The 25325-nt window shown below is 42.2% G+C and overlaps 1 protein-coding gene across 1 annotated transcript in view; it reads right to left on the bottom strand.

Moving 5' to 3' along the window:
• CSMD1 (CUB and Sushi multiple domains 1) overlaps nucleotides 1–25325 on the bottom strand; it is a 1254382-nt gene that overhangs the window by 99791 nt on the left and 1129266 nt on the right. Inside the window, exons 38-40 of the mRNA XM_069485062.1 lie at nucleotides 14675–14793; nucleotides 10992–11061; nucleotides 5661–5777 (exon numbers count right to left, since the gene is read on the bottom strand). Of these exons, the coding sequence (XP_069341163.1) occupies nucleotides 5661–5777; nucleotides 10992–11061; nucleotides 14675–14793 (306 nt within the window). The remainder of the gene's footprint in view (nucleotides 1–5660; nucleotides 5778–10991; nucleotides 11062–14674; nucleotides 14794–25325) is intronic.

Raw genomic sequence — 25325 nt, forward strand, 5'->3', positions numbered from 1 at the left:
GGCTTAACACGTGCTCATTCCGGATGAGTCCGTGCACATGCGGACTTCAGACGCGTTTGTCCACAGACACGTTCCGAAATCCACGGACCGGACTGGCGCGGTCCCGGAGGAGATGAAAGACAGCAGGCAGATCAAGGCTGGAAAAGCTGAACGCGGCCAGCGTCTCCAAAGCAGAGGATGGAGTGAAAGAGGCTTTTTTACTGATTTGGAATTAAACTTGAAACGGAAACGGAATTATGACAATTATAGTATCGTGAACAAAATTACCATTTTAAGCAGGATAAATTATACAGCCACCTATCAAACCACCTAACACATATCAGGAAATAGAACAGGGTTCAGCTTTAATCTGGCTTAAAATAGAATTATTTAGTGATCTAATTTTCAGCAAACTGCATCCAGTTTGACATCGCAAAGCCCAAATGAAGGGATTAAAATAAGCATAACCTAGTTATCCTTTTATTATCTCACGGTACACTAAAAAAAATATGTCATTACAAGAAAACCAATCTGAACGCTTATCTTCTATAGAATTCACAGAGCACATTCTCATCCGAGCGTAGTTACATACTGAAAATTAAGTGCCTTTTGGGATTGACAGAACTTTGAATAGCAATGTGACTACGATTTCAGAGTTAAACCCTAGTTTAGAGTTGATAGAACTTGTGAATATTAATTGCTGATTTGTGTTTTCTGTGCGTAATAAGCACATGGCAAAAGAGTTAATAGCTATCGAATTTAGCTAACATTCTAAGTCATCTTTTCTGTCATCTCTGTTTCTAGATGGACCAAAGTCACAGTGATTCTGGACATCATCTCGGGTGACATGGCACAGTGGTTTCTAAGTATGAAAGGTAAGGACCACGCAGAAGAAGACTGGGTCGTTCATCTCTCCCCTGCGTCTTAGACTTTCTCAAGAAAACAGAGACAGAAACTCCGAGTGGATTAAGCTCTGTCAAAGCCACACAGCACGGCAACCCACATCTGTGAGAGGGAGAGAAAACAGCATAAAAACACAGAGAATTCAATGTAGCCACTGAAGACAGTCGACGCTTACCTAATGCCGTCTTTATGTCATCCTTTTTTAATACTTCAAAACAGCCGGATGAGATTGATATTGTATCAGACACATTTTATACATAAGGAAACGGGGTTCGAAGCATTTTGGTGTCTCGTGCAAACAGGCATTGATAGAATCAGCTAAGGTTCCTACTCAGCTGGACGCAGAGCCCAAAACTGTGAGCAAGGACAACATAGGCCACCTGCTCTGCCGGTGCATTTGGTCAGGGTCTCTCTGACCATTCTGAGAGGGGAGCCACGCTGTGTCGCAGAGACAGGGTGCAGAAAGTCGCTGTCGGTGGGTGGAAGGAATAATCAGAGAAATGAGGTGAGGGGGTTTTCCCGTGATAACGAAGCAGCCAATGGCAGTTGCCTGTTCAATTAAAGTGTCGATTGATCCAAAGGCAGGGAGAGGGATTAACCAAAAGAATCCTTTGACCAAGCTGGTAGCTACTTAGCTCAGGGCGTGGACAATCCCTCAGGCAGGTCCATGCCTGTGCAGTTGTAAGGCAAGATTCAAAACAGCCAATAAAATCCCGCATGGGTAAAAAACATCAAATATATATTTTGCCTCAAGAAAAGTCAATAATGTCTCATATTCTGGATAAGTGTTTTTATTCAGGGCAATTGGAGAAGCTGAAGTCACTCATGTTCAACAGCCACGCCCTGAGAAACCAAACTCCACAGCTGACAACTGAGGAGACAGAAATGTATGTTCAGACACTATAGATAACACTTGAAGTCTAGAAATTATATTTAAGAATGCTCTGCAAGAACACTAGGGAATTTTTTTTGTGTGTGTGTGATTTACTTTGCACTTTTGACTTGTCTTGTTGTTTTATGCTCAGTAATATTCTATCTCTACTGACAATTTGCCCAAATCTCATGATTTCTACACCAAAGCAATTTATCCTAAATAAGTAATGTTTATAAAAATCTTATGATAATCTCTGTGCATTTTTCATCTTATTTAGTGTGAAAGTGCTGAGAAACATTTCCTGACATAGTGTAACTCTCGCATCCAATGAACCGGGGTTGCTTTGTGAAAATAAGCAATTCTTTGCCCCATCCCGATGGGATACTGAGGCAGAACCGTGAGACTCTACATCACTGACCTGGACTGCTGCTCTTGTACACAGCAAAATGAGAGCCACTGGCTTAAGCAATCATGTTCCTCATTGCATAGTGTTCTAAGTATAAGTAGATAAAATTCTCAGTAGATCTGACATTCTCTTTGGGTCTTACGTAAGAAAGTTTCCCATAATGTTTGTTTCTTGATAAAATTTCCACTGCAAAGAAAGCATTGCTGAACATTGTTTCCCAAACCTCAGGAAATGGGGAGGGTTAGAGGGCTAGGAGACCCCTCCCACACTCCTAGAAGCAGGAAATCTAGGGCAGATACAGGGTGGCGACGGCAATGCGCCATTTGCATACACACTAGGAGCAGCTGGTTAAATCTACCGTGGTTATTAATGTAAACTCCCTACCCCATAAATGTCCTTTCTCAGGATTAAGGTGGAAATATCTTTTGACTATTATTTTCCAACTTAATTGCCAAGATCACCCTAACAACAGATGTTTTCAGACATTTTATTTTTGTGTGTGACGTCAGCAGAAATACCTGCCTACCAACCCCGTGTCCCTCCTGTCCCAGTAGGAAGTCAGGCACCCTTTCCTGAGTTCTAATCGCAGAGAATGTTCCAGAATCACCTTAAAGCCTTGGCTGTGCATATGAAACAATATGAGGATCAAAAAGAAAGAAATTATAATTAAAAGATATTTGGTTATCTCTGCTGTAGTCTCATTTTTTAAAATAAGAAACTTCTGGAGTGCTTGATTTATAAATGTCTACAGATTCCTGGGCTTTACCCCCAAAGTTACTTTCTCGAAATTTCCACGAAACAGACCTGATATTTGCTTATGATTTGGGAGACGCTGGAAGACCTTGTTACTAAAAATAAGGTCAGGTTCAGAGAAAGAAGAGAACTGTATCCCGCTGTGGATACAAACTGGGAATCGAACAGCAGCATCTACGACAACCGCGTCTGAGACATTCGGGTGACGCAGATACAATATTTCTCATGTAGCTGAAATGTGGTTTGGCCTTTGGGAACAAGACTCATGATGTGGTTTTAAGAGCCGTGTGTGGGAGGGAGACTGAGCTATAGGGTAGTGGACATTACAAGGAAGAAGAGGTAGAAACTGCAGAAAAGTAGGAACATATGGAACTAATTGGCTTAAGAGTTTTCAACTGTGAAACTGACGTGGGGTTGAAAACTAGCTAGGTAGTAAAATTTTCTCAGATTTTGCAAAATGCTCTAAAATGACTTAAGCCCTAGAAAGAACTCCTAGCAGGGGCATAAAAATGCCAAATGTTCACTATGCCAGGGGGCCTACCGCCTCTTACACGCCTTTCCTCCCAATTTCTAACTTCATATTTGGAAGTGTATTTACAGGTTATAAAATGTACCACAGGCAAACCTGCTGCACTATTTAAATTTAATCTGCAAGAACTTATTCTAAAGCACAACTACATGTATTCTAAAAAGCTAGGGATAGTCATACTACTTTGTATGTATGTAGAATTTAAGAAATAAAGTTTTTTTTTTTGCCTTCCCTTCTAGATCCTCTTTAAAATATTTTAAAGATTTCCATAATTTTAAATATTTTCTACTTCTTTTCATTTCAATCTTTCTTTAAATGAATATTTTTGTTTTGGTTCATGAATCCCTGTCATGAACTCAGATAATTTTGGTTTCAATTCATTTTCTCCCCTGAATCATTCTCTTGTATAATGGTTTATGAGTGAACAAGCTAAGGAAATATACCAAATGGTATCCTTCTCAGAAATTACAGGACAGGAACGTTGGTGAACAAGTTAAGAAAATGCCGATTCATGAACAGAATGTTTCTCATCAGTGTTGAAAGGAGACTGGGAACCATTTGGAACAATAATACAAACACTATCCACGTGTGGGCTTTTGTCTCACTTTGCTTTTCATTGTTTGCCACACACCAAGCCTAGACCACACTCCCAGCCTGGATTACGTCAGTTCATCCTACCATAACCCGGCGTGGCTGTTTCGGTGACAAGTGTCCCGCAGCCTCACTCACTGGGAAAGGCCGCCCCGCCCAGGGAGGTGGCCGCAGACCTGTGTCTCTCGTTCTCTGACCTTCACTGCTATGAGAACTTGCCTCGCAAGGTTGTGACACTAAGAGTCACAGGACCATGTTGAAAACATCCTGAGTCACACGTATCCCTGATGCGACCCGTAAACCCCGACTCCGAGGACTGGTACCAGTACGTCCTTTTCTTCCGATCTCCACGGGGAGAAAGGGACCCACTGTGGAGGATTCCTGAGCCAACGTTGACCACAGTTACGCAAAGGCCTTCTTCTGGAACTGGCAGGATCACTGCCTCTCCGCTCAGAGGGTTTATATTTAGGAAAAATAAAAACCTAAAAAGCTAGGAAGAAACCGAGGGTTCCTATGAACAGCATCCTTTCACGAGGAGTCTCTCCCTCCCTCACCCACACGCCCTGCGCGGCCTCCCAAGGAACCCGCTGGTGGTGGATGCCACAGGCTGTCCCCGTGGGGCTCTTTGCGCTGGCCCCTGCCCACGCGTAACCCTCCACGCAGGCGGACGGCATCTCCTCGTTCGCGCACCTGACCACGCCTGCCTCCCTCCCGCCTCCCCCCACAGCAAGTCCCCCTGGCCTCACGCCTGCTACTCCATCCTGGGCACAGATTCCGAAAGCACAAGCTTCAAAAACTTAATAAAAAATATGATCTTCCTCTGCGGCAGCGATTTACATATATGCTTGTATTCATTCAGTATCAACCTTTAGTCTTGACCACCCCATTCGCTGAGCACCTGACTTGGTCCACCAACACTGAGGGCCCCAGAGAAACCCACAGGTGGGGGAAGCCCGGATGAATGACCCCAAACCACAAAGGAAGCCAGGAGGCAGACAGCGGATACGAATTTCACAAAGACCATGTGTTTCTGAAGACAGGCCAGAAAGAATGAGGTTTTAGTGGTAAAATTATGAATTACTATTTAAGGTGAAGCACCTGAAAGTTAATAACTAAAGATTTTTTTTAAAAGCGCCTTTTTTGTGAACCTATAAACAACACAATTTATAATAAAAATTCACAGAACGATACTATTTTTTCATATTTATGTTTTATATTCAATTCAAAAATGTGTCACCACCTGAAAAAAAAAAGCCTTCAAAATTGTCCAAGAAGAAACAATAACCATTATTGAATTCCGGCGATAGATTAGAAAAGGCGTTATTATAAATAAAAAGATGGATAATTGAATTAGGGATGCTCCGTTTTACACTTCATGTGCCTGCTATATCATCTCTCAGCCAATTTAATTTGCCTTGAAAAGCACTGCACGGCTCCATTGATTTCTCAAATAACTTTCCCTTCTCCAAGTTATTCTGTCAAAGCTTTATTTAAATCTGGAAGCCACTTTCAATTAAAGATACAGTCATGTCAACAGAGGAAGGCACATTTTTAATTCAGCTTCCTTCTTTCCAAGTTAGAAATGAAACGGTTGGACTTTTAGGAATTAATGATGCTTCACTCACCGTATCCGATGGGCAGGGAGATGGTCCAGGTGCAGTCCAGGTTGTTGGGGTAGGAACCCGGAAAGCCAGGGCTCAGGATCACGCCCCCCATGCTGGTCAGCGTCCCGCCGCAGGTTGCTGTGAAATGCACAAAGGGCTGTCAGTGCCGGCTCTCGATTTCTCCCAGGAGACTCAGTCCAGCCTGCTTTACCGACCAGGCTAAGCAAGAGCTGAGCCCTGACCCGAACCACAGCGCACGACACAATGCCCTGCGCTTTGGTTATTCACGGGCTTAGCGCTCCCCCTCGTCTGAACTGCTTAAGAGCAAAGACCTAGTTCAAAATGTATCTTCTTCTGGTGCTCAGAGGCTCTCAGGAGAGGGCAGTCTGTTTAACGTTTGCACTGCAGCTGGGCACCAAATTGACTTCAGTTTATTAGCTGCCATTCATTGGATGGTGGTGTAACCATTTACCGATTGCTAACTATGTGCTACTCACTGGGATAAATGTAACACATTGTACAGCTTCACTCCCGTAACAACCCCACGGATAGAGAAATCAAGCCCAGAAGAGGTTAATAAATTTGCCTGAAGTTACATGCCTGCTAAATAGCACAACCAGAATGTCGTTCTCGCTTTGTCCGGTTCCAGAACCAACTCTTAACCAGGAGACGTTCCCACCAGATTTATTTTTAGTTTTGGGATGCAGCTAACTGCGTGCACCTTGTCCTCAGGAAGCCCCGTGTGGGCAGGCAGGGTGGAGATACCTTCACATCCCCCCTTATCTCAGCCCGCACACGGTACGCTGCTGGAACTGAGGCCGACTGGAAAGAAACATGACTCATTTTATAATAAGCATTCCCAACAATGGAGGTTGCAGCATAGGAAATTCTAATAGTTGACCATTTGTAACTTATTAAAATGATGATTTCTTATATTTCAAACTTAATGCAAATAACCCCACTTCTCTTCAGGAAGCCACATCAAACAGTTTTATTTTTATTTTAACAATGTTCTCATTAGGAAAAATATTTTAAGCAAAATATTTTCTGGAAACCTGCTTTCAGAGATTCCTTAGGACTTGTAGTGAAGCCGTTTTTTGTTTTTTGTTTTGTTTTGTTTTGTAATCATCAGGGTAGACTGTTGAGGATAAATTTAAATATTTTGAGAAAAGCCAAAATTCAAGTCTAGTTAGTATGGTAATTGTTGAAGCCAGGCCATCATATTCTGGGTTTCAAATATTGTATAAGTTAAAAAAATGCATATTAAAAAATTCAAAAGTGCATTTTTGTGGTGTGAGTCACAATTCCAGAAAAGTCTTGGGCAAAACTGACTTTGTTGTCACATAATCTTCCCAGGTGACTTCTTTGTGGGAGGAACCCAGTGTCTGGAAGGGGAGCTCCAGTTTGCACTTGTCCGTGAACCTGTGGACTTTGTTGGAGACACACTTGCGGATCTGAGTGTCGTCCCTGAACACCCTGCACACATTCAGCAGGGACAGCCCTTCCCACCGGCCACCGAGACTTCCAGTGAGAGCAGGTACGTGCGTCCAACCACAGGGAAGACACAAGTGGAAAATGCCAAATCAATGGCAAAACAGGAACACTAATGTCAAAAAGGGCAACATTGCTAAAAAGCCCCTTTTGATTCTAGCATGATTTTTTACCAAAAAAACACACAAAAATTTGGGAATCATAAACTGCACACATCCATGTAGATTTTCAGCTGAGGACTGAGATAACCTTGCATGAGTGGATGGACGTCGCCAACAATACTGTTGTTTGTGTCTGACACAGGCTGACCGTCAGGTGGTGGGAAAGCCACCCCACCGTGGGCCTGGTCGTTGCGACATCTCCCGTCAGGCACCCAATAATCGCCTGAGAACCTCCTCATAACCAGGTGTGATCGTTTTGTTGATGTTCCTCTAAAAAAACCCCTAAGAACTGATGGATGAGCATAAAAACAGAGCTCCCAAAAGATCTGTGTCAATCTTTTTCTTCCTTTGTTATATCTGAGGAACTCCACCACTGGTCCGGTTGTATTTCGTGTTGGTTCGACGTCACTGCGAGGTTTCAGTTTTCCGCTCAGGGCTTACCCACCCCCTTTCCCAACTGACCCCTTGCCCCTGCCTGGTGACGTCCCCCTGTGTCAGACCCTTTCTTACAGGGAAACAGCATCTCTGTAGAAAGTTATTGGTAAATATGGTATTTCTAAAGGGCAAGCTGTCTATTTCTATAAAATAGCTAGGGACCTTACATTTTACCGCCTTTATACGTCTTATTTTGTGTAAATTCTTGGGAGTCTTTGCTAAGAGTATATTGAATTTTCACTCAAGGGTTGAAGAGCTCCGTGGTGCAGTGAGGACGGGGGGCCCCAGCCCCCTGCACAGTCTGAGCGCCAGCCTCGCTGCCAGGCCCCACAAAACTGACCATGGGGAGCTGGTCATGATATTCGAAATAGTCGATATTGGTCAAGCTCTGAGCACTATCCTTGGCACTTAGTAACCTCTAGAGAAGCAGTTTTATATACTTTGTCTTCATTGGTACTAGTAGTTTTCAAAATTAAGACATGAGATTTCCAGGAGCTAGTAAGTCAAATATTATTGCTCTATGGATTTCTATTCCTAAAATTCTCCAGCTTGGATTTGTCTAAAGCTAACAGCAACATAAACCTGTCAATCTCCCCAATTGGTCTTTGGGATTTATCATGGGTCATGCATGAGCTTTTCCAATGAAAAAAAAACTTTTCTCTATACCTTCTAAAGAATTATGTACGTTGATGTACCTTTAACAATTGCTAATATCCAAGACATATTACATAAAAGATAAAAATCAATTATATTTTGCTAGTATAACTATTCAAATAAAACATTCCTTTACATAGTATACAGGGACAACAAGGGTATATTATTTGATTGAATTCCTGCTGGGAACTGATTTCATTTCAAAGTTTGAAACATTTCAACTCCCAAGTTAAAGGGAACGCTCTTCTCTAAAAAACAAATAGGAAGATTGATATTCTGTGTAATGACAAGGTGGCACCTTGCATTTTTTCATTTCTTCCTTCCAAATCCAGGCTGGGATTTTAAACCTCCACACAAATAACTTCGTGTTTTCAGGTGACGTGTTAATCCAGACATTTATTTTTCACCAGGAAATAACTTTCATAAAGTAAGATACTGGCCACCACGGAACATTTTTCACTTGTAGGCAAACATGATATGGCGAATACGGTATGGACAGGTGCTGTTTTCTTGCTGAGGTTCTGTTTGCTTCTCAGGTTTGGTGTCGTTTTATTTTCCTCTGTACACAATTCCATCTGTGTCCCAGACAAGGCAGTTAAATGTATATCCCTAAAAACCATTTAATGCCTAAGGTTTATTTGAGACGTGGGAAAATCAGGCTGTCAGAAGAACACGGGACAGAGAGTAATTATGTTGCTTTCCCTGTAGGGACCAAGCACTGTGCTGTCATATTTCCTGGAAAAATGAAATCTAAACTATGCGAATAGCTCAGGGGACAATTTTAAGGATACATTGTGGCCTTTAGAGTTGCCTGCACTTGTCCATACAGAGGTGGCCACTTCCTGCTGAAACACCCGCTGGCCACACAGGGTGCCTGGGGGCTCTGCACGCGGCCGGCACAGCACCCCAGTGTTGGAGGACTCCGCGGAACTTTGACGACGGAATCCGTGATCCTGTGGCTGTGACGGTGACCGGTGCTCTCTGACGCATGCATTTACTGGTCATTCTTGAGTCAAATTTCTTGCGCGTCCACCATGTGCTAACGGTATAGAGGTGAGTGGTACACATCTCTGTCACCAAAGCCCTTGGGGATTTCGGGGGGGGCAAATCAAATGGCGATATCACAGCTCCACACGGGGAGGTAGAGTCCAGTCATACACATGGTGAGTGGTGGCCCTGGGTGGGGACCTGAACGGTGCTGGGGGGGAGCACTCCCACAGGTGCAAAATTCAAGAGCACCCCAACCCCCCAATAATATGTTGGTGCAATACTTGGAAAAATCAAAAGCAATGCAAAACAATCTGTTAGGGACAAAACATCCAAGTTTTACATGAAAACAGTCAGTTTTGCTCATCTTTCCTTCTGCCTCGGGCTGTGCCAGGGCAGCGCCACACCGAACTCGGAGGTCAGGGAGGGGTCGCAGAGGATGGGTGGCCCTTCAACAGCAGCGGGTCTCTGTGGGGACTAGGGAAGGAAGACACGCCAGGAATGGGGACAGTGTTCACGGTGGAGATGCGGATTAGCCTGGGGGTCCTTGCAAGCCACGCGAGGGAGCTGGGATGATCATTTTGGCGGGGGTGGGGTGGGTGCAGAGTGGCAGGAGGCTGGAGGACTCTTCATGGTTAAACGCTAACAAGCCCTTTCCGATGACAGAGGTGACGCACTGCTCAACTCGGGGGCTGCAGGTGGAATCCTATGGAGACCTCAGGCGGAAGGGCTGGCAGGAGTGAGGAATCTCTTGGATTTGGGGGCGAGGGAGAAATCTGAGATAATATCCAGCTTTGCTGTTTAGGCACAAAAAGGTGTGTGATACCGGCACTCTCTGAGGACCGGAGCCCAGGAGGGGGACCCGTTTGCAGAGGCCGGTGGGTGTGGAGTGTTGGGTAACCGCCGTGATTATGCTCAGACGGTCCCTGACGAGGACGTATGGTCACCTGAGCGACAGGTAAAGATTTCTGAGTTTACAACGTACAGGTGGCGGGTGAAGCTCTGGGCCTGAACGAGGGGGAGCAGAGAGCCCCGACATCTCCAGCCTTTGCGTTCAGGGACCCCCTGGAGGAGGGAGGAGCAGCACCTGCGAAGCCCCCAGCAGCTCACCTGTGCGTAAAGGCGGGGCCCGGGCAGGCTCTGCCTCCGCAAACCGCGCAGGGAGGGGGCTGACTGCCCCGCAGGGCGCCCACCCGGGAGGCGGTGCGTGTCCAACACCAAATACCACCCACCCCACTGCACATCAGTAACTCGTAATTCTGAAGTTTGTTTCTAGAAACTAGGTTTCCCTGAGGCTAAAAGTCTATGCAGAGAACTGCTCAGACTTCCATACCAGCTAGCATTCCTTCTTCCCCACGAATTAACAAACCGGCCTTTTTTTCCTTTTCCTCATTTGAGTTCAGGCCCCGCGTGGGCAGCGTTTGCGCATTTGCACCTGGTCTGTGCAGGAGGGACCCAAGACGCCCAAAAGGCGGAGCCTCTGCGCCCAGAGGGGCGTGTTGCGCTATCGCTATAGCGCGACTGTCCCCAGACTAAAGTTTGGAGGAGCGTTTAGAGGGGCGTCCTCCGGGGCCAAGCGCCGCACGCACGGGCCCTGCTGTTCCCCGCGCACCTACCCACCTACCGATGCAGAGGGGCGACGGGTAGTTCCAGCGGCGCACGGTCCCCGGCATGCAGGAGATGTGGGAACGGCCCTGGGGGAGGGAAATGAGATAGAACTCGTGTAACTGAAAATAGCGCCTTTGAGGGTTTGCCTATGAAAAAAAAAACAGAAATTGTAAAATCTAGTCCTACTAATGATTACTAATGCACCATATATTTTGACCCAACATAGAAAAAATCCATTATTACTGTATTTCTTTTTTACTAAAAAGACAATCTTGCCATGTGCCTTTAAACAGGCCATATTTCTGCCTGGATCCTCTCCTAATATTTGCAGAAGGTTGAGAATTGGGCAAAGTATGCTTTTTTTTTTTTTTTTTTCCCGTCATCAGAATTTATAGCTTTTGGTCTGAAAGGCCAAAAATGATTAGGAAATAGCAGGTATTGATTAGAAGGGTAAAATGTCAGTGATACTTTATCTGCTTATGAAAATGTAACCTTCCTGCTTGGGCCTGGTTACAAGTCACATGATCACGCGGTTTGGAAAGGAAATGGGTCAGGCCTTCCTTCATCACAGAAAAGGAAGATGTAATGGTCCCTTCCTCACTAACTAACCAGCCTCACAGCCGTCAAATTAACCCGCCTGCAGTGACAGTGACTCTCGTCACTCAGGGTCTCCTCGTCCTTTGCGTATACAAAGTTTTCAACTTTCAGCTTCTTTTTTCCAATATGCCTGTTTGTTGCATCAACTTTCAGCTTTAAAAAAAATCTATTCTAGTCTTTTTCTTTTAAAAATCACACAGGGGAGGGTTAAACTCAGAGACGTTTCCTGCTAAGATTTCTCTTACAAATTAAGGAGAAGGTAACAGAGGAGACCTCTGTGTGCAGACGATGTTCTTCTTTCTTTTTTCCTGATTGGGTCTCAGCGGCCTTATCTGCCAGGCTTACTTATCTCTTGAATTTCCATTTGTCACCGACAATTGGCATAGCGGCAATTGAAAAACATGTCTTCAGTTCATGCTAAATAATCCCAGCCACACCGGGAACGCATCAAACAAGAATTCGCGCTAATGCAGTTATCAATGGCAAACCGATTCCCTAAGCTTAGAAACACCGAATACTCAACTCACTGCCCCAGACTAATTTTATGACACTCTTTGACATCGTTAAACATAGTGACAGTAAGGAAGACTACGTTTTTAAAGAGGATATCTGGACAGTGTTTTTGCTGCTAACATTCATACTCTGTATATACTCATTCTCTGATCCATTAAATTATCTTTCATAAATTTCTTTCTGAAATACGGATGAACATAAAGGACAAAAGCCTCTGGAGATATTTATTGAAGACTACCAATAAAATAGTCATTTATTACCAATCTATCATATTCTGCTATTGATTTTAGTAAAAACAATTCAAATGAGTGATGATAGCTAAAATTTTTGTAATGAATCAAAAATAAGACAGGATTCTATGTATTTATTTACTAGTTTTTACCCAAATGAGGATTTTCTGTTTTATGTTTTAAAATAAACATTAAAACAGGTCTAGAGAAAATGAAAATCATAAATCATTCAAATATTCAGGATTTCTTTTCAGCGTGTGATGTCATGCCACACCCACGAATCTCACTAGGCATATGTATTTGTAGACATTCATGTGTTTACTATGCAAAGAACAATGCTTTTCATGACTAATGTGTAATTTATGCAGGCTGACATTCCAAATGTACTACTGTGTTAGTAAAATTGTCAGTTATTAGCAATTTAAAATAATCCAGAATCCTTTCTGGCTCATGTGAATGACAAACAGCAGCTTGCAAACTCAAAGCTTGACACTGTTTGTAATGAAGAAAAAAATAGCTTAGTTTGCCTTTGAAAAACAGAGCTAAGACATGGTCTGATCGGGCTGTAGAAGTGTGTCTACAGGCTGCATCTCTAGGTAGCACATTAAACAATTCATTATAAGAAATTTCTTTACCAAAGAATCCTTTCTATTTCCTTCTCTGAGGGTTGCAGTAATATCATTTAGTAAAAAACAACAACAACAAAAAATAACGCTAACAGAGATTGTTACATCATCACCACGTAGAAAGAAGATGTCCAGTCACCATCCATGGTCAAAATCAAGTATTACAGCATGAGAATTTGGGGGAGAGAAGAGAGAACACACTGTTTACGTGATTTCCATCAATTATGACGGAAGCCAAAAAAAAAAAAAAGGCATAAAAATGGCAGATAGCACAGATTGAGGTGTCCCTGTAAATGAACCCCTTGAGTTATGACGCATAATTTTTTACATCATAACGTGTGAAGCACAAAAGCCATGTCTTAAAGGATCAGCCTACACAGGCTTCGTGTGCTTGGTTAAAACCTTGGTGAGAGGCACAATTTTCAGAAGTGCTTCCTAGCTGCAGTTTCCACTGCAGAAACTCCAGTTCTGTCTCCCGTCTTTTTCTAAGTCACAGCACTGATGGCAGTACCCACCAAGGTCTTTACAATGTAAGCTGTAGACTTGTTTCCATGAAGGCGACTTAACATATTGATATCTGTTTATAATAATAGCAACAATAGCTTTCATTTGCTACGATGTGCTAGGTATTTTATAGATACTTCCTCCAGGCTTACAGCACACATCACATGGTATCCACACCACACGGTTGACGGGGGATAACGAGGTTTTGTATAGGAAGCACTTGGAACGGCACTCAGCGTTCCACATTTGCTCGCCATGTTGGTGTCGTCACTCGATTGGTTCTACTGGGCGTTGACCCCGACAAACATGCAGAAATTGAATCTCATGCAATGGTGTTTTTTCACGGTTGTGTTGTTGCAACTCTTTCCTGATGCTTACTTTGGCTGTTTTATTTAAGTCAGTACAGAAATGGCTAAAATAAATTTCCTTGAAAAATTATCAGCTTCAATGTCGTAATACACACACAGCCAACATACCCTATTACCTGAATTAACTGAACAGTAGGAATGTCAGCAGGCTTGAATATTTCTCCTAGACTTTGGGATATACATGTTTCGATGATCAATTTTTATTATTGGCAGGGAGAATCATATAAGAATTATGCTAAGTGATAGAAACTGTACTTGGTGTAAGCTTATTCATGGTCAAACCAGAAAATAAATAACAGAAAAATGACTAATCTTGCTATACATTAGTTTATAAAAACTTTTATATAAAAAGCTATTTATTTAAAAACTATAAAAGTATATGGAAAACCTCGTACTTAATATTTCTTGAAAATTATTTAAATCTATTTTTTGGATGCCTTGTTTACCTAGCACAAGGCAGGCATTTAATGATAATTTATTGAACTGAACGATGACCACAGTTTGCAGAGCAGTACAGCACACGACTCAAGCAGACTCACTTATTGGGGGATAACGAGACGGTTATTGCTTTGCCCCTAGAATGTTCTCTGCACAGTTATTAGGAGAACATATACTTTGAAATAAAATAATTGTAAAACACAGAATGCTTAGTTTTGAAACAGTACTTGATCCTTTCAATGCTATTTCCAAACGATGATTATCAATGCGCATGATTTAATATGAATAGTTCAGTTCACAGACTGAAAGAGGAAAACCACATTGGCCACATTGGGGTACAGACTGCAGGCTCCATCTTTAAGGGAGCGGCCCAGAGATTCCCATGTTGCACTTTCTGTTACTGAGAACTCCAGGGAGAGATACCTGCAAGGTGTATCCGGGCTCGCACTGAAAGGAGAGCACGTCGTTCACCATGTAGCGATCTCCAATTTTGATGCCGTTGCTGGGAAGGGTTGGCTCTTGGCACGCGGCCAGACCCACGGCTACAGGAATGCAAAGACAAACACCAGAAATTACGCAAGATAGATACTGTCCTCAACTGTTTGAATGATGAAAGTTTTCTTTTTCTGTTGCTGTCCTCCTGTAACTCTTCCTCTTGTTACTCTACCTAAAAAAAATGTTAAGTAACTTTAAATCAGAGTTATGAGTTAATTCTTAAATGTTAATTTGTTTCACTTCCAACACGCTGTGAATCACGGCATTTCTCTATACAATAAAATTTGTTACTTTCCCATTTAGTATAAAACACCTCAATCCCAAAATATAGACATTGTAAAAGATCCTTAAAAAATCACGTTTCCTATTATATGCAAAACTCAATGATCTTGCCCTCTTGTTTTTGTTTTTTTCAAACATATGTAGCAGCCTTTATGAAAAAAATCTAAGTGTGAATCTGGGAATTCTGTTCTTCCAGAAAAACACAGTATGAGAAAATATTTTATATTCAGTCTAGCTCCCCCCCACAACTTCTTTCTCTCTCCCCCACCCCCTCTTTATCTCTCTGTCTGTCTCTCTAGATAACAAAAAATTCTTATGAAAAGTCCATTTCTAATTAAAAAGGACCAATATTTACAGACCCTAAAGCTATTATCCAGCGCTTTCTCGGATGAGTTGGCCTCAATTAAGACACTCACAGATTTTTAAAAAGTTCATCATATAATATTGGAATTTGGACTAAACTATCAAATAAATTAACTGAGTATTATTAACACTGATCCCTCTCTCTATAAACCCTCCTCAGGAGAATAAATAAAACACGAAGCTATGGTATTTTATGGAAGTGAAAATCCATTTTGGTTAGTCAAAGGTACAGACTTTGCATTGTTAGAGGAACGAATTTGAGGATCTAAAATGTACAGCATGGGCCATGATGGATGTGTTAATTAATTTAATTAAAAATGCAACTGTGGGTGTAATTTCAAGCCACGCAACACATTGACTCTATATGGGGTGAGTAGGTGTGAGGGGTGTCATGAAGTTTTTCTAAGTTGAAATAGATTTTTCCCCGAATGGCTATATTTTAAAATACATAAAACACCCTAAGCCTTAAGCAGCGATATATTTATGCCTGGCACAGATTTTCAAGTCTTGTGGGGCTTTTCGTAGAAGATAAAACTGCTAAATATCAAAAAAAAAATACAGTCACGTAGGCCTCTTACTTGTTTTATTAGTGGAAGTCTGAAATCTCACTCTCTCTTTTTGAACTTTAGAAAATAGATTACGACGACATTTAAATTCCATCCTTTCTTTCCTACCACAGAAGAGCAAGATCATCTGTCATATATCACTTAAGTTTTTTATTTCATCCTGAAAAATGTATGTACTTAAAATACTCAGTGCAAAATTTCTACGAGCAGTTGGGAACGCTGAAACTCTGATTTATGGTGCTACCAGATCATCGTCATTTTGACATCATTCAAGTACACGCTCAGCGTGACAGAGAACAAATGATACCCACAACTCAAACAAGTTCAAAATGAAGAGAAAAAAATGTTTTGAAATAAAAAAATAAAATGAATACTTCATATTAAATTCCATTTACTAAATTCTCACCTTTCTCACATAAGATGTATTGGGTTTTTATTTATTTACTATATTTGCCTATTAAATGTTGATTTATATGCAGTTATTGTGTGCTGCTGTATTTTCATTTTCTCCTTCCTTGAATTCTCTAAATCCAAATCATCCTCTGGGGGGAAAAAAAAAAAAAGAAAAAAAAAAACCCCTTGCATGTGTATCTGTTCCCTTAGGAATTATCACTAATTTTCTGAATAAAATAAAAACACACAAAAATATTCTAACCAGTGTTTAACATGGTCAGATTGGGCAGCAGTTATACGCAGACACAGTGTTCAAAATGTAGGGAGAACCAGCTGTCTTTTCTTCCTTCTCCAGGGTCAGCCTGTATCCAGGCTATGCCAGAAGCCGAGAATGCAAAGACCATGCATGCTATTTGCAAGGGCGTTTTTAGTAATGTCGTTTAAACTTGCTATTCTATTTATCCAGAAACCGAATGACAAAGCGGATAAGTGGCAAGACAGGTATATTCCGCACATTGGACTCGTCTCATAAAGATGCAGTCAGCCGCCTGCAACACTGACAGTGATGAAGTCATTGTGAAAACGGTGGCTCTATGTCACCGGTAGGGGCAAAACACCTGCAGGGATTTGGGTGCCAGTAGCTAAAGGTGTGTCGGACGACGGTGCGGAAGGCAGCTGGGCCCTGAGCGTGTGGCAGAGATGTCAGTGCTGGAACAGGGCCAGCGCCAGGCCCGGGAGGGCCAGGACAGAGCTCTACGGGACGGGGCGAAGCCTCCGTGCAGAGAGCGTCACCGTGAGCACGACAGACCCGAAACAGCAATCTGGAAGGAGGTGGCGTGGTGCAAAAAGTCAGTAACATAGAATAAAACGATCAACTCTCTGACCTGGAGGGGAGAGAAGGGGCTCTCCTGAAGAGCTGTCGGTGAAGAGTGAGACTGGGCTGTTTGTGTCTAATCACTGTCCTGATCAAAATGTGAAATGAAGATGATGTGGCGAAGAAGCGGGCAGGTGGTGTTTGGTAATAAATATGAACTGGAAGGAAGGTACATTTGGGTCTATAAATGTATATATCCTTCTTTTTAAAAAATCTAAAAAGAGAATGGTCATTAACAAATCTCCCTTTAATGCGGCGTTTTAGAAGAAAGATGTCTGCACCTGTTGAAAGGGATATCTTACACGTTGTTAAGTTGGGGTAGCAGGATCACATAAGTGACGGGCTAACCTATACAAAGAGCCCTTTAAAAGGTATTTATTTAGACACAAAAATAGATATCTAGCAAGAAACACACAGTTTAAACAAAAAACTGTCCCAAAGACGGACTAAAAATAAGTTGTGAAACACAATCATGTGATAGGAAAATTCTAAGTGAATTTTTCAGAAGCAGAGACATCTGTAAGGAGCAAATTGTCACGTTATTAGCAAAATTATTGAGAGAAAGGATCTCTAGCTCTTTCAAATCATGGTGTTCTTGTATTTTACACCATAAAAGAGAGACAACACAGCACAGGTGAGAAAGCAATGTTGCTTTGCAAGGTGGTTCTCGAACTACCTGGCTCTGAATCACCACCTCCCCTGACGAAATGGGAGGACAACATGAAGGTGATTCTTGCGGAATCTAAACGCTTAAAACCACTGCTATGAAGAAGCAACAAAACCCAGGGGGCGGCGTCGGGGGTGTGAGTCTTATGCACCACCATGTTTTATGGAATATTATCCACAGATATACTTTGTGTTCATTTTCAATGTTAAAATTCGGGCATTTTGAAATGTGCTCGCACATAAAATTGCAATTAGATTTAGAATGTAGCAAAAGAAGTCTTCAAACCCCATGAATCTAGCCCGTGAAAGCAAAGAATATAAAACAAAGCCATTAAAAAGATGAGTGTCCTAATTTGACCAAAAATATAGTTTAATGGCCTCACCTACCACTGATCATAAAATGTGAGAGTTGTGAATCAGAATGTAACAATAGCCTCGTCAGGTCCCCGGAATTTATTGTAGCCATTGTTCTAAATCCATTGGGCAGAATTCAGAGAATAGTTTGCTTAAATCACACAAACAAAAATGATTCTCAAAATACGTGATAAACATGCAATTTTTATCAAATACTTAGAACAGGATACACGGGACCTTTGTGGATATTATGAACTGAAATACTTTGATTTTTCACAATGTGGCATTGTCCTCATTTGACTGTTAGAGCGTGTATGGTTTTCAAACTGTGCGACTGAAAAAAAAATATGTTCCAACCGGAGAGCTCAAAACAACGGTGAACGTAATAGCCAAAGAGCAAGGAAGCAAATCCAAGGGAAAAGATTAACAGGAGTGGAATGTGTGGCAGGGGAAAGAAATCAAAATACAAATAGGTTCATATACATGAGCAACCAATACATAGTAGACTACCACGAATGCTATACAGAATATGAAGTCGTTCTTTAATTTTGAAAAGAAAAAAATAGTTGACTACACTGTTCATTGTAACTAACTAAACAATTATTCTTTTGCACAAAACTGATAGATAAAAATTCATCTTTCTTTATATGCCTAGAGGGATGGTGCACCCTAAGAGGGAAGTTTTGCTGATCAGCTCTTTAAAACCCTAATTCAAAAATTGCATTAAAGGTTAGGACATGTGCTGGAAAACAGGGGAAGAAAGACATCAAGTCACTTCAGGAGACCGCATGTGACCGTGACAACAGATTAAATAAATGCCAGATGCCAGGATCACAGAAATACATGTAAATGTGTATACTATACACGCAGACTGTTATATCACATGTGTAACGGGTCAGCAAGTCTTCAACGCAACAAAGATCGTCTGTAGAGAAAACTCCATTAATGCAATGCGATTCTAGGAATGGAAAAGAAAGAAACTATGTTTTATTTATCGTCTAGGGCGTTTAGAGTGTACATGGAGCAAAAACAATTTTGTCAGACCGGTAAACTGTTGGCAGGCTCAGCACACATAATAAATGGTATTTCTGTTCCTTCCATTTGTTAGAACATAAGGTCTCTTCAAAGAATAAAGGATCACGTGTCCAGTGTCAAGGGAAGCAATAAAATACACTTGGGGGGAGTCAAATATTGTGTTTCTCTCTTAGGGACTCCTAAGTTATATTATTTTAAAGGCACAGAGAAATCACACAGTGATGAATTCTCTCCAGCTTTATTTAATGTGCCTGATCCCGGGGCCATCTTGGTCTGCGTGCCACCTGTTGTTAACACAGGGAGGCGTGTTCCGCACAACACCTGAGCCGCACCGATCTAGGCTAATGTCCTCATTCATGGGAGGGGCGAGTGACCCACCCAAAGTCACTACCAGGAAATGGCGTAGCCTGTCTGAACACCCAGCCCTCCCGCCTCTCCGCAAATGACCCATCCTACCCGGCCCCTGCAGCCTCGGTCACGGGATGAGATAAAACTGCTCCTGGACCGACAGCTTGCTTCCCTCCCCTACCTAGACCACAGGCTCCGTGCAGACAAACGCTTGTTCTTTCTTCCTCAATGGCATTACGGGTGGAATGTTTTGCTCCCGCAAAATTCAGGTGGAAGCCCGAACCTCCAAGGTGATAGCATTTAGAGGCGGGGCCTTTGGGAAATAATCGGGGTTAGAGGAGGTCAAGTGTGGGGACTTCGTGATGAAATTAGCGCCGTTTGAAAGGGAGGAAGAGACCAGAACTCTCTCCCTGTGGCGTGTGCACCCAGGAAAGGCCAAGGAAGGACAGGACACAGGATGAAACGATGGTCGTCTGGAAGCCAGCGAGCAAGTCCCCGCCAGGAACTGAATCTGCCGGCACCTGGACCCCGGACTCTCCGGCCTCTAGAACTGCGCAAGATAAATGTCTGTCGTCTAAGCCCCCTGGTCTGTGGTATCTCGTTACAGCAGCCAGAGCTGACAAAGACTATTAGTCTATACCACGCACCTAGCACATGTCTGGAATAAGCCAATACACATTTGTTGAATTGACATATTAAAAAAAAGAATAATAAATTTGGGCAAAATTATCTCAGCCATTATCTAAAAAATATTTTATCTGCTAAATAATGTGTTTTCATATTTTTATTAATAAAGAACTAATGATATGAAATAGTGGCTCTTTAGTGATACCTATCTCTTTAAGAAATAACAATGAATAGATTAACAGTGCCCAGAGACGTATTGCTGAGTGTATCCCTCACTTGTAGTGAAAAATGAAACATCCTTGTTTATTCAGGGGCCTGGCTCATGTGTCTACGGCAGGGTTGCTACATTTGTTTTATGAATGGGAATGATGACTTAAGATACAGCTGCGTAAGTGCTCTTTTCCACAGAGCTATTTATTACAAATGCTAGCAACTCATTCCACTTGAAAATTTACTAGACAGACATACGGTTCAGAAAACTCAACTATTAAATTTAGTTGGTATTTTAAAATGCCAAACATTACACTTGAACTTAGCCTCAATTACACAGAAATAAATCTAGTGGTGCATGCGTTTATTGTAGTTTCCAGGGTTTTTGAGCGGAAGGTCCATTATGTGTTTAAAACGATGACAATGACAGAGATTTCTTAAAGGCTTCTCAGATTGTTTAATTTGTAAATCAGATATATTAAAGGGAATAATTATCCAATAAAATGTGGACACTTAATACATGTGACTATATGTACACCTTTCAATGCTTAATAAAACTTTTACATTTATTTGAATTTTATAAAAATAAGCAAATGTCAAACATTCAGATTTAATTGAAATTCTTAATAGGCCAAATCATCAGTCCTCAAAGTGACTGAATCAGGAAATTTATTGTATGTTTTAAAAAATAAAATATATCCATAATTGCAATAAATTTCTCTTTTTTCATGTTTTAAAACTGGATTTAGCAAATGATGTCCCATGCGACAAATCCAAATTTCTATTGTTTATGTATTGTCTATGACTGCTTTCACTTAGCTCACAAAGGTACATATATTTACCCTCTTGCCTGTTATGAGAAAAAAAAGCTGCTCACTCATGTTTTGTAGTGGTCTATTATATCCTCAAAGTGTAAAACTAAACTCCTTTGTATAGATCTATGATCACTATGAACCTATATTTGTGGTATTTATGGTTCTAGATATTTGAAGAAACATCAACATGTACATTCTCACATTTTAAAATATCCAAACTGTGCAAAGTCTATGCAAATGGACCATATCCATGTCAAAACAAAATGTGAAATAGTGCAACACATTAGATATTAATATTCCTTAAAATCTGATGAACATAATTTCAAAAAATCAACACTAACCACGTCTTCAAAACAAATAATACAACTGTGTGAAAACATTCAGGCCAAATATGTTCTTCGTTAACCAATTAAGAAATTGCTAGCACAAAATGAAGTAAAGGAATTTGTTTTGAATTCTCTGTTCTTAGAACAGTGTTGATTAATTTACTCAGCCCTTCAGCAATTTGATTTTAGCTTTTCAAAAAGCAGGACACAGCTAGGGGTGACATCGAAGACGGCAGACTAAAAGCCCCACACTCTGTGTCCCCCGTGAAGATGCCAACATAGCAACAGTGAACAAACCAATAGCCCTCGTAAAAAAAAAAACAGTCCAGAAATCAGCTGAGAGGTTCCCGCATTTCAGGGAAACACGGTTTGCCACCGGCATTGAACCTGGTGGGAAAATTGTTGGCCCCTTCTCACCAGAGCCACCACCCAGGAACAGGGCAGCATGACTGGGAGAAAACTGCCAACCTCCCCCGGGAAGGGGGAGAGAAGAGTGGCATCCATGTCTAGTGTTCTGACTTTTGGGGGACTCCCCTAGGGACTGGATTCTGCCTTCTCTGAATCAAAAGACTTATAGGAACAGGCTCAAGGGTGGTGGCTGTAAGAATAAAGGCCATAAATGTGGCCTGGTCACTCACCAGAATCTGCAGTGTCGTGGACAGGTCACACAAGCCTTAGACCACTATGGGAGGAGCAGCAAACCCTGTCACCTCTGAGACAAGGCCAAGATGCAGTGCAGCTGGGAGAAGAAAAGCATCTTCCCAATCTGGGGACAGAGCAGGAGGGCGGCAGGGGCTTAGGGTCCTTTGCCAATTCCAAGACTGGGGTCTCTTAGCACCGGGCACAGGCAGGAAGCTCCCTCCCAAGGCCAACCACAGGTAGGATTTCACCCCCCTGGTAGGGAGGACAGGGATGCTGGGAAAAGCCCACCCTCTGTGCAGATGCTCAGGGTCTGACTCAGGCTGCAGAAGATCAACTGGATCAGCCCTGCCTCCCCTGTGGGCCCGGCACAGAGTCACAGGTGACAGCAGTCTGCCACGGGGGGAGCAGGTGGACAGAGACTGGCTGCTTGGAAAGGGGCTGGGGACAGCAGAAAGCTGAAGGCGGGACCCTAACCTGAGCCCTCACCAAGCACAGGCCAGCGGCCGCTCAGCACTGGAGGAGTCCGAGCCTGGGATGGGACCTCTCCCACCAGTCCCTGCTCCTCCCGCCAGACCCACCGGAGGGAGTCAACACCGAGTTCAGAAACGGTTGCTGCCATTTTGCCGCCTGGCAGCAAGCTCCACACTGCGCACGTTTGGGTTAGATTCTATAATTTCCAGGATAAACCAATATTACTGCTGTTTACATATCTGTAATCGGAGACTTCTGAATCTTTGTTTTGGTTTGGTTTGGTTCCTTTTGGTAGAAAAGAGCCCAGAGCAAGAATGTCACTCTCAAATGTCTAATCAAATTAAATCACATGAAACAAGAATACGTGGCTGTAGAATATACTAAACACTCGATGATACTTAGTTTTTAAGCTTTTACCTGGATTCTGTACGATCACAGAGTTATCTAGATCACACATATGAAACTCGCTTTTGTTATTGTTAATCATTTACAACCCATCCCTTCAGATAAAAGTGTTTGGCTTTTGTCTGAGAAATTCCTACCAATAGCCATTTGGAATAATGTCCTGTTATAAGGAAGACGGCCCCGTCTTATTTCCGGGTGAGGAAACTGGAGTCCCCGGGTGGAGGTTGGCGCGGACACGGCGTAACCACTTGGGTTTCCAGACAAACCTGATCTCCAACACGGACTCACAGGCTCCTTGATTTTCTGCCCATTATTCAACTACTACTGACCCTTTTCTATTGATACATCTTAGAGGTGCATATTTTGGCGGTATATGTGACAATTTGATACATTCATATAATCAAGTCGTATTTATTACCTTAAATATTTATTTTTTTACTTCTACTAGAGACATTCAAATTATTCCTTCATGGCTATGTTGAAATGCACGATTGATTGTACTAACTACAGTCACCCTAGTGATCCACGGAACACCAGGCCTTAGCCCTTCTATCTGAGGGTGCGTCTGTGCCCGTTAGTCAGCCTCTCGTCACCCGCTCTCCTGTTCCCAGCCTCTGGTGACCACCCAGCTACCCTCTATCATCATGAGATCCACTTTTTTAGCTCCCACATCTGGGTGGGAATATGCAGTATTTGTCTTTCTGGGCCTGGCTGCCCTCACTTAACCTAATGAGCTCCAGTTACCTTCATTTTGCTGCAAATGACAGCTGTCATTCTTTTTTACAGCTGAGTAATATTCCATTGTGGGCATAGACCACATTTTCTTTATCCATGCATCCATTGGACACTTCTCTCAAAAATCTAAAACAGAGCTGATATATCCAGCAATTCCACTACTGGGTGTATGTCCCCAAATGAAGGAAATCAATCTATGGAGATCTGTATTCCCCTGTTTGCTGCAGCACTAGTCACAATACCCGAAACCTGGAATCAACCTGCTGGTGACTCCCGCGTCACTGCCCGGGAAGCGGGGCCGTCCGTGCCCCACCAGTCCGGCAGGCGGTGGGGACGCCCACGCAGGTGTCGGTACACAGGGGTCACGACAAGACACATCCATGTGCCCTGCGCTGCGTTAGGGATCAGCTGCACAACTCGGACCTGGGCAGGCTCAAAGTGTTCCTGTTCCGTTTCTTCACCTTGAAAATCTGAGCGTACCGCAAATATATGGGGCTGTTTCAAGGATGAATAAGTAAAGAGTCATCGCATGTTTAGAGCAAGACCTGGTATAGAGTAAGTGCCTCTTTGTTGTTTCATTTTTATTTTGTGGAAATATATTTTAGCAAAACAATCTGAACTTAGGTATTTGCAGACTGGCAGTACATATTTTAAGGCAGATGCAAAAGCTATGTCAACAGGTTAAAAATAGTAGAAATCCTTTTGGCAATTTACATCGGTAGACCTTATAGCATTTGCTGCTGCTCTTAGGTTAATTCTACTAATCCTTTCTGTAATTTAGATTTCAAACTCCGGCACGAAGAGTTAGCACAGAGAAATGATTTCCTCTTACTACTCAAATGGTGTTAGCATCAAAAAAAAAAAATGACCACTTGAAAATAATAAGTGGAAATGAGTATTATGTCGGCCAGATAAAAAATAAATACATTAATTATACAAGGGCTTGGATTCTCGAAGAAGGTTCGTTTCTATGAGAAATATGTGAATCTCTCTCTTATAATGAATTATGTTGATGAGGAATGAGGTGGAATGTCGATAATTATACTGACAGAGCTGTAGCCTGTGTGAGTGCGGGGTCACTGTGTACAATAATAATCGCAGACTAATTATTCTGCTAGAACCTTTTTCCGTGAAAAGTGAATGAAAAGCCAGAGGTTACAAGACCAGTGCGAGAGGGTAAGGACATTCATCAAACCTAACTAACACCGCTAAAAACCATTAGTGAACTTATTAACACTATCATAAATAAGGTTCATATTTTCCTATCTACAGATGCTCACAGAATGTATCAAAGAAGCAGATTTTTCCCAGCCCTACCTTGCATAAATAACATCCACAGTGTAATTTCACACTGTCGCTGAAGCAGTCCTGTTCCTATAAATTGGAATAAACCTGCATATAAATGCCGGTAATGAGTAGGCGAATTTAACCGGAATGTGAAACAGCCCTGTGGTTTGTAGCTGGTTC

The sequence above is a fragment of the Eulemur rufifrons genome, chromosome 12, assembly GCF_041146395.1.
Source record: "Eulemur rufifrons isolate Redbay chromosome 12, OSU_ERuf_1, whole genome shotgun sequence".
Classification (NCBI taxonomy): domain Eukaryota; kingdom Metazoa; phylum Chordata; class Mammalia; order Primates; family Lemuridae; genus Eulemur; species Eulemur rufifrons.